The 9,541-nt window shown below is 44.6% G+C and overlaps 2 protein-coding genes across 4 annotated transcripts in view; one reads left to right on the forward strand and one right to left on the reverse strand.

The window, feature by feature from the left end:
* The window catches only part of LOC125483752 (DNA mismatch repair protein Mlh3-like), a 13,747-nt gene extending 11,896 nt beyond the window's left edge, over positions 1 to 1,851 (forward strand). For all 3 annotated transcript variants that reach the window (XM_048600349.1, XM_048600347.1, XM_048600348.1), the window contains one exon: positions 1,376 to 1,851. In XM_048600349.1, coding sequence (XP_048456306.1) covers positions 1,376 to 1,447 — 72 coding nt within the window. In that variant the 3' untranslated portion in view covers positions 1,448 to 1,851. The remainder of the gene's footprint in view (positions 1 to 1,375) is intronic.
* Positions 1,852 to 2,436: 585 nt separating this feature from the next.
* eif2b2 (eukaryotic translation initiation factor 2B, subunit 2 beta) overlaps positions 2,437 to 9,541 on the reverse strand; it is an 8,536-nt gene continuing 1,431 nt past the window's right edge. The window contains exons 2-7 of the mRNA XM_048600346.1: positions 8,718 to 8,863; positions 8,147 to 8,310; positions 6,989 to 7,084; positions 5,678 to 5,815; positions 5,124 to 5,190; positions 2,437 to 2,615 (exon numbers count right to left, since the gene is read on the reverse strand). Coding sequence (XP_048456303.1) covers positions 2,458 to 2,615; positions 5,124 to 5,190; positions 5,678 to 5,815; positions 6,989 to 7,084; positions 8,147 to 8,310; positions 8,718 to 8,863 — 769 coding nt within the window. The 3' untranslated portion in view covers positions 2,437 to 2,457. The remainder of the gene's footprint in view (positions 2,616 to 5,123; positions 5,191 to 5,677; positions 5,816 to 6,988; positions 7,085 to 8,146; positions 8,311 to 8,717; positions 8,864 to 9,541) is intronic.

The following is a 9,541-nucleotide window of genomic DNA, read 5'->3' on the forward strand; positions in this document are numbered from 1 at the left end:
TCTGCTCATCCACACTACCAAGAATCTTACCATTAGCCCAGTACTCTGTATTCCTGTTACTCCTTCCATGCTACTCATGCTGCAGTAAGCTAGTTGCAGTTTGTAATTGGCCGGTGTTCACCATTACTATCTTGTTTTAAGGGTAGACTGACTCAATGAGCTATACAATTCAATCAAGAGTTTTTTTCACATTATTTGTTCATGGGACATGGGTGCCGGTGGTTAGGGCAGCATTTATTGCCCATCCCTAATTGCCCAAAAGTAGTTAAGAGTTGTGGTTCTGGAGTCACATGTAGGCCAGACCATGTAAGGATGACTGTTTCCTTCCCTAAAGTACATTAGCAAAAGTTATCAAATCTCTAATAGATTCTCACATTTTCTGTTGTTACTGCTGTTAGGCTAATTGCAAAGAGTTCCGATTATCCCTCTGCCCCTTTCTGTGTCAGCATCTGTGCTGTTAAATAGTATCACTATATAAAAACACCTGCGTTAGGGTCATTACAATGGTCTATTATTAAAAACAAAATGCTAGAGAAACTCAGCAGGACAGGTAGCATCTTTTGAGAAAGAAAGGGATGGGTTTTATTCCGTAGCTAAAATTGGGGAGCAGCAAGTGGAACAAAAGGGAATACTTTGGAAGATTAGAGGACGAGGGAGATTAGTGTTCATGGGTGTCACAGAACAAAAGACAAAGGGACTAGAAATGGTTGTAGAGAAGTGATTAAGGTCCACAGTAGGTGTAATTAGCAGAACATAGGTAAGCTGTGCCATAAGAAAAACCAAGAAAACCAAACACCGACACAGAGAGGGGGATGGTAGGCATAAGGGAAAATCAATAGTCTGAAGTTGATGAATTCAGTGTTCCTATTGTAATTCTGGGAGGGAGGGGAAGGGATAAGGAATTGGCTTGGACAAGGTTGGGAACTCTGTCCATCTTAGTGAGGCATGAGAGGGGAATGCTCACAGAAAAAGAAATCATGTCGAAACTACCATTGTGAAAGGTAGGAACCAAAAGCAGACATTGCTGGAAAAGCTCAGTAGGTCTAGCAGCATTTGTGAAGAAAAAATCAAAGTTAATGTTTCACGTCTGGTGACCCTTCCTCAGAACTTCTGTTTTCGTTCCTGATTTACAGCATCTACAATTCTCAGTTTTTATTGTGAACACACGACAGGGAAACTGGGAGAATGAAATGAAGTTTTTATGGGAAGCAGAATGTGGGATAACTGTGGAGTCAGTGGATTTGTTCTGAGTATTATTGACAATGCATACTGGTTTGTTACTTATACCAGACTATATTCTATAAATAAAGCACTCAATTCTTTTAATTATAACCATCTAGAGATTGAATCTATTTCCATTTATTCCGATCCATAGGTTCATCGTAGACCAAACTTACAGAAGCTGCAGCAGTTAAACAAGACCAGGTTCAACAGTGGAAGCATTTAATTGGCTGTGGCAACAGTCCAGACCTCTTAGCGGATGGAATTTTACCTGAGGCTTTTTGTAATGACCAGTGCTCCACCATCACTTACTCATCGCCTGCACTCAGTTTCCTGGTGGTACCTGATATGAAATGGATAGAGTGCCATCTACTCACAACTGGCATTGCGCATCTTCTGCCTGATAGACTGTGTGGGAAATAGCAGCGTAGTTTATTTGAGTATTTGACATCAGGCTTTACCATGTGGAATATCATGAACTATGGCCACTTTCACTTTCAATGGTACCTGGGAGCAGGACTCCCCTTTGTGTCTGGGAACTGTCAGCTGCTGTCACAGCAAGCCATTGTCTTATGCATGTTCCACTACTACTACTTATTTATTGAATAAATAGTTTGTTAATATAAAGAAGTAAGCTGGTGTTCAGCTGATTTATCCCACATTATGCAGTAATGCATTTTGTGAGGCATTGTCACCTTCTCTCTGCTCTATGGCCTCAATTCTCCACCTTGTTTCCTCCAGTGTTTCAATGAAGCTCAAGGACCAGGACCTCAGCCAATCTGGTCTCAACACTGAGTTCAACAATTTCTGCTTGTAACCACTGTCCCTAATTTCTTCATTCACTTTGGTTTCTCCTCTGATTTTTCTTGTTGAATCTGCCATTACAGCTGTCCCGGACTTCTATTTCTTGCGCCACTGTCCTTTGAACTTCGCCCTATCAGAAATCCCTCTTCTGTTCTGCCACATGCTTAAACCAATTTCATTTCTAAGTTCCAATGAAATGTCAATAACCTGAGACACGAACTCTCTTTATTTCTAGCAATTTCTGTTTTTCTGTCTTACCTTGGCCTGGTTTTGTGCCCGTCCATTAACTGTGCTGATGGCTGAAGGCAGAAGCTCAGCTCCTGCTTCAGTGGGAGTAATATGCATGTACCTAGCTGTGGTGTGGTCTGTGATGTGGCAGGCCTAGTCTCTGATTAAATAGAAACAATGAGATTCTCTTGGGGTTTTATTAAGTCAGAGGTGATGGTCATCAGGATTGTAGAGTTCACTCGTCAGTCGGTAGATGTAGGAAGGAGCATTTCCTCCAATGTTGGAAATGAACAGAGTGATAAGTTCCGGTGGAACATAATCGAACACAGGGCAGTGAACACTCACTTTGCACAGAATCTCACCTGCAAGAAACAAACAACAATTAAACTGTCACCAGAGTGGTGTTTTGGGTGGGAGAAAAGTGACAGACAAACTCAAGGCATGAGGGCAAGAGAAAGACTGAAAGAGGTGGGAGGGGAAGAAAAGGAATCACAGCCAAGATGCAACATTCAATATCATTTGTAACTGCTCTGATACTGAAGTAGAAAGATCAATGTTTAGTGTTCGACTGAGAGGTTGCGAGCAATCCTTGCATAACAGGTGCCAGATAATGATTATCTTCAACATGAGAAAATCTAACCAGCATCCCTTGAAATTCAATGGTGTTACCATCACTGAATCCTCCACTGTCAACATCCTGGGGGTTACCATTGACCAGAAACTGAACTGGACAGCCATTTAAATACAAGAGCAGATCACAGATTGGGAATCTTGTAGTGAGTGACTGATCTGTCTGATCATTTAAAATCTACTGCCAGGAGTGACTTTTTATTTAATTCACTCACAGGTCTATGACTCTATGAATTAGGTGTCATTATCTGGACTGACAGTTATTGCTTATCCCATCCATTGGAAGTGGTGGTGCCTTCTTGAACTGCTGCAGTCCACGTGCTATAAGTAGACCCACAATGCTGTCAGAGAGAACACCAGGATTATAACCCAGCGACAGTCAAGAAACAGCAAAATACTTGAGTCAGGATGATGAGTGGCTTGGAAGGGAACTTGCAGGAGGTGATGCTTCCATGTTTCTGCTGTTCTTATCCTCCTTGATGGTAGTGGTCATAGGTTGTGTGGCGCGCACGTTACTAGTCACTTGTCCAGATCTTATTGTATTTGAACACAGACTGCTTCAGTATCTGAGGAGTCATGAATGGTGCTGAACATTGTGCAATCATCGGCGAACATCTCCACTTTGGACCTTATGATGGAGGGAAGGTCATTGATGAAGCAGCTGAAGATGGTTGGGCTGAAGACACTACCCTGTGGAAATCTGTAGAGATGTCCTGGAGCTGAGATGACTGACTTCGCACTACCAGAACCAGGTTCCTGTGTGCCAAGTATGACCCCAACGAGTGGAGCGTTTGCCCCCTGATACCCATTGATTCCAGTTTTGCTCGGGCTTCTTGATGCCATACTCGGTCAAATGCAGCCTTGATATCAAGGGCTGTGACTCTCACCTCACCTCTGGAATTCAGCTCTTTTTGTCCATGTTTGAACCAAGGCTGTAATGAGATCAGGAGCTGAGTGGCTCCGGCAGAACCTAAACTAGGCGTCACTGAGCAGGTTATTGCTGAGCAGATGCTGCTTGATAGCAACGTTGATGACATTATTCATCACTTTACTGATGATCGAGACAGGCTGATGGGGCAGTAATTGGCCAGGTTGGATTTGTCCTGTTTTGTGTGTACAGTATTACCTGGGCAATTTTCCACATTGTTGGGTAGATGCCAGTGTTGTAACTGTACTGCAAAATCTTGGCTGGGGGGACGGGAAGTTCTGGAGCACTTCCTAAGCCCTTGATTTCCATCACCCAGATGAGCAAAGGCAGCAAATATATGTGAACACCACCACCTACAAGTTTCCCTTCAAGCCAAAACACACACCATTCTGACTTGGAAATAAATCGCTGGTCCTTCAGTGCCACTGGGTAAAAATCCTGGAATTCCCTCCTACTAATGGCATTGCAGTGTACCTACAACAAATGGAGTACAGCAGTTCATCAAGGCAGCTCACCACTACCTTCTCCAGAGATGACTAGAAATGGGCAATAATTGCTGACTCAAATCAGTAATACCCACATATAATAAATGAATGCAGAATGGATTGAGAAACTGTTCTCTGTACAGTGTGCAAATCATGTCTGTAGATGATCCAATCTTCCCTTGTTTTGTAAACAAGACCCTGTCTCCTCTCTTAGGTCAGGGACCCCCTTAGACAGTGTTCCATTACCAACACATGGTGGTGAAAGGCAGTGACTCCAGTTATGTACACCAGTAACGACGGCTGGCATCAGAGAATTCATATTTACCCAAAGGACAAGACTGCCCAGATAGGATCATGTCCAATAAGAAATCTGTGGATGTAAAGGCTACGTGAGTCTAAAACAATAATGCTTTCAACTATTTCATTAACTCAGTTTGAAGACACTGTAGGACACAAAGACGCCAGATCTGTATTATTATGGCTTTGCCAAAGCCTCAAAGACAGAAAAATATTTTCTGTTCTATCCCATCTACCCCACCACCTCACTGACGTTTCTTCACAGATGCTGCCAGACCTGCTAACCTTTTCCAGCAACTTCTGTTTTTGTTTCTGATTAACAGCATCCGCAGTTTTTTCGGTTTTTATTAAACATATTGCAAAGTCTTCATTCAAGTCACCAGAGTGCAGCAAAGAGGAACTGATGTCAATCACACCCCAGGCATCATGTGCAGAATGGTGTGAATGGATTGATAGATCTCTTGCACATAACCAGCTAGTTCCTACACCAAGAATAGCCTGATGCTAACACTGTGACCAGGATCACCTACCTTCTGTGAAAGGAAGAACCTCCTGTGGTGAAACAAACTTGTGAAATGTGTTCTCCTCATTAGGAAACTGCAAAACAAAGAAAAAGATTAACAAAAACACATTAAGCAGCAAAATAAACCAGTTACAGAGTAAGGGGAATTTAAGACAGAAATGTGAAGGAATTTCTTCTCTCAGAGCAGTAAATGCCTTGAATTCTCCACCCACGGAGCTGTGGAGGCTAGATCACTGAAAACAGTTATGGAACAGGAAGATACATGTTTGAAACAGAGGAGTTAAAGACGACGAGGAGCTGCCGTCAAAGCCAAGTTGAGGCTTGGGGCAGGTTAGCCTAGATCTTATAGAAAGTCAGAGCTGAATGGCTTCCTATTGTTATGTTCTTACGAGGTACCAGTGTTGGACAAGGTCAGAAGTCACACGACACCAGGTTATTGTCCAACAGGTTTAATTGAAATCACAAGCTTTTGGAGCATTGCCCCTTCATCAGGTGCAGTCACAAGTCCTTTCTTTTAACAACTTGTCACCAAGTTGTTTAGAATCGAAGCAGAGTACCTACCTGTGGGCACAGCTTAAACATGGCAGCACAGACAATAACAGGTGTGGAGTGGTGCCTGGCTGCAAGGGCGAGTGTATGAGCCCCATTCACAGCTCGCAGTCCACCGTTAGCGAGAATGGTCTTTGTGCCAATGATCACCTATCAAAACAGCAAGGGTGAGAACAGCAGTGAAGCCCAATCCAAACAGCCTTCCCCCTGATGCACACACACACTGCACCTCACACAAACACAGGCTACCGCCAAGTAAAAACCAAAAGAACCCCCTTCCCAATCCCACAGTACCATCTCCTGCAACTGGTGAAGGTGCAACACCTGCCCATTTACCTCCTCCCTCCCCAGTATCCAAGGGCCCAAACATACCTTCCCGGTGAAGCAACACTTCACCTGCACTTCCCAGAATCTAGTCTACTGCATTCGCTGCTCATAATATGGTCTCTACGTTGGGGAAACAAAGTGTAGACTGGGTGACTGCTGCGCAAAACATTTATGTACTGCTTGCAAAAAAAACCCCGAGCTTCCAGCTGCCTACCACTTTAATACACCACCCTGTTCCCTGGCCAACATCTCTGTCTCAGGCTTGCTGCAGTGTTCCAGCAAAGCTCAGCGCAAGCTGGAGGAACAACACCTCATTTTCCGCTTGGGGACCCTGCGGCCCTCCGGACTCAATATTGAGTTCAATAATTTTAGGGCCTGAACTCTCCTATGAGCCAGCCCCCTATCCCATACACCAGGCCTTGTGATCACATAGCCTGCCATTACACACTACCTATTGTTAGCCACTAACAGTCCCCATTAACAACTATTCACCCTCCTAGCCAGATCGTTATCCACTCCTTTGTCTATTCAACTGCTCTTCTCTCTCTTCGGGCTCTATCCTTTATCCTATCATTTATTCCCCACCCTATCCCCTTCCCTATCTTCTTCATATAAACCGACGTTTTCCCAGCTACCATCAGTTCTGAGGAACGGTCACCAGACTTGAATGTTAATTCTGATTTTTCTTCATAGATGCTGCCAGGCCTGCTGAGCTTCCAGCAACTTCTGTTTTTGTTACAGACTACCGCCAAACCACCTTATACACATACGCTGCACCTCTCATGCAAGCACAGACTACTCCTAAACCCACTCACCCAAACCCCCCCTCATACACACATGCCCCTGCCTCAAACCACCCCCCAAAATTCACTCATACACACACAGTATCAGAGGGAAATGGCAGCAGTCTAAGCATCTGTGCCACAAGAGCAACAGCCCCACACCCAACCTCTGCCCCAGCACAGTCTGTGCAGGATAGGGTGGGGAAAAAGTCACCTTGTTAACGCGGGACATCACAGCAAAGATAGCTGCGTCAGTGATGACAGTTGTTTCAATCCCAGCTGCAGACAGAGCGAGTGACATCTCGTGACCCTGAAAAGAGAAAGAGAGCACAGCATAGGAGGGGTTCAAGTGAAACAAGGCAAGGGAGGAGAGGAGGTGCAGAGGGACGGAGCAGGCAACATAAATACAGAAAACAGGAGCAGGAGTAGGCCATTCAGCCGTCTCAGCCTGCTACACCATTCAATATGATCACGGTTGATCATCCAATTCATTACCCTGTTCCTATTTTCTCCCTCATAGCCTCGATCCCTTTAGTCCTAAAAACATTGCACTCCTTCTTGAAAAATTCAATGTTTTGGTCCCAAACACTTTCTATGGCAGGGAATTCCACAGGCTCACCACTCAATGGATGAAGAAATTTCTCCTCATTTCAGTACTAAGTAGCTTACCCTGCATCCTTAAAACTATATCATCTGGTTCTGGACTCCCTCACCATTGTGAACAAAGTCAGAAATCACACAACACCATGTTATTATCCAACAGGTTTATTTAAAATCACAAGCTCTTGGAGCATTGTTCCTTCGTCAGGTGAAGTACTATTGGGAACATCCTTCCTGTTGTGGTTGTTTGGCTTGCCCTCAGTTCCTTCATCGAGGTCATTAACGTACAAAGTGAAAAGTTGTCGTCCCAGCACTGACCCTTGTGGAACACCACTTGTCACCAGCTGTCATCCTGAGAAAGACCCTTTTATCCTCACTCTCTGCTTTCTGCCAGACAGCCAATCTTCTATCCATGCTAGCATCTTGCCTGTAACACCATGGGCCCTTATCTTACTCAGCAGCCTCCTTGTGGCACCTTGTCAAAGGCCTGTTTTCTGTCCATCTCAATAAACTACCCCCAATCCTGTGAGCTTTAATTTTACATGGTAATCTCTTATGTGGGACTTTTGTCAAAAGCCTTCTGAAAATCCAAATAAACCACAGCCACTGGAAAGAATCCCAGTAGATTTGTCAAGCATGATTTCCGTTTCATAAGGGGAGGCGACACTGGGAACAATGCTTTTAATAACTAAGATCCTTCAGTCATTCCCATTATCCCAGCCTCCCTAAAGGATAAAGAGTCCTCTCTCAGTCCCAACACATTCTCACTGACCTGACAGTAAGGTGCACATTCTGCGACAATGACATGGAAGCTGCGTTTTTGAGCTGCGTCTTTAAGAAACGCTTCGACAGTTGGGGAGCGTCCCAATGTCATGATGACCTCATTGGAGTGGATGTGTTCCAGGGCCTGCATTGCGATGTTATCCATTGTACCCTCTGTCAAACAACAGGCAAGCCATGAAAACACAGCCCCAGTACCAAATAAACACCTCCTCTTACCCTGACGACAGCATTTCCAGCCCAACCCGCACAGATCTTTCCCTGCATGGCACCCAAACCCCATGGTTCCTCCTTTGTCACACACTCAGAAAGGTTTTATTCCTCATTCCCAGTCTGTGCCCCACACCCCAAACCTCCAACTTCCAACCCACAACTCACCCACCCCACCCTCCTCCACACTCAGTCTGCATCCCCACCCACAGCCTCCCTAACTCCCAATCCCCATCCCTGTCCCTGTCCCTGTCCCCAGACTCCCCATTCCCCAGCCTGCTCCCCAACTCCAAGCCTGTCTCTACCCATAGCCTCCATGACTCCCAGCCTGCAACCCCGTCCCCAAAACATACCAAGCTCCACAAGAAGTTCATTAATGACTTCGATGACATTGGTTTTGAGGGGTGTGAAGCTCACACTGAAATCCTCACTCTGACTGCCTGAAGTCAGCAGCTTGTGCAGTGATTCCTGGTCCGTCTCCTCACTGCAGCCTCGAAGCCTGAAAAAACAACCACTTGCAGATTAACGTTTGCATGATGCAGCAAGAGCAGGCCCTGTTCTGCTCACTGTAAACCCTCTCTCATTCTCACTCATGAGAATCGGATGGAAAAGAAAAGCTGTTCCACTGATGGTAGAGGGGGCCCCTGATTTACAAACATCTGACTTACAAACATACGTAGTTACAAACCCGATCCCATATGTGATTGTGATTGTGATTTCTAAAGACCCAACATATGAATATTTCCTGTATTTACAAGATCAGAAGCTACACAACACCAGGTTATAGTCCAACAGGTTTATTTGAAAACACAAGCTTTTGGAGGGCTGTCCCTTCATCAGGTGTTAGTGAGAAAGAAGCACACAGAACATAGAACTTACCAGTAAAAGATCAAAGGGTCACACAACTAATGAGGATATTAAACAAACTTAAGATGCTGTTAAATCTATAATCAGTTAGAAGGTTTTAAATTGATTAATATGTATATCTAAGTCCTTAAATTTCTTTCAAGTCACTGCCCTGTATTTACAAACGGCTGCTCACCACTGTCTTGCATTGTGCTACAACGTATGAACAAATCACCTTGCGATTGCACTCCAGAATGAAACCCATTCATAAACAGGGGACAACCTGTAAATGGATCGGGGTGATCAATTATTTGTAGAGGTGCAGCATCAC

This window comes from Rhincodon typus, chromosome 8, assembly GCF_021869965.1.
Source record: "Rhincodon typus isolate 14 chromosome 8, sRhiTyp1.1, whole genome shotgun sequence".
NCBI lineage: Eukaryota > Metazoa > Chordata > Chondrichthyes > Orectolobiformes > Rhincodontidae > Rhincodon > Rhincodon typus.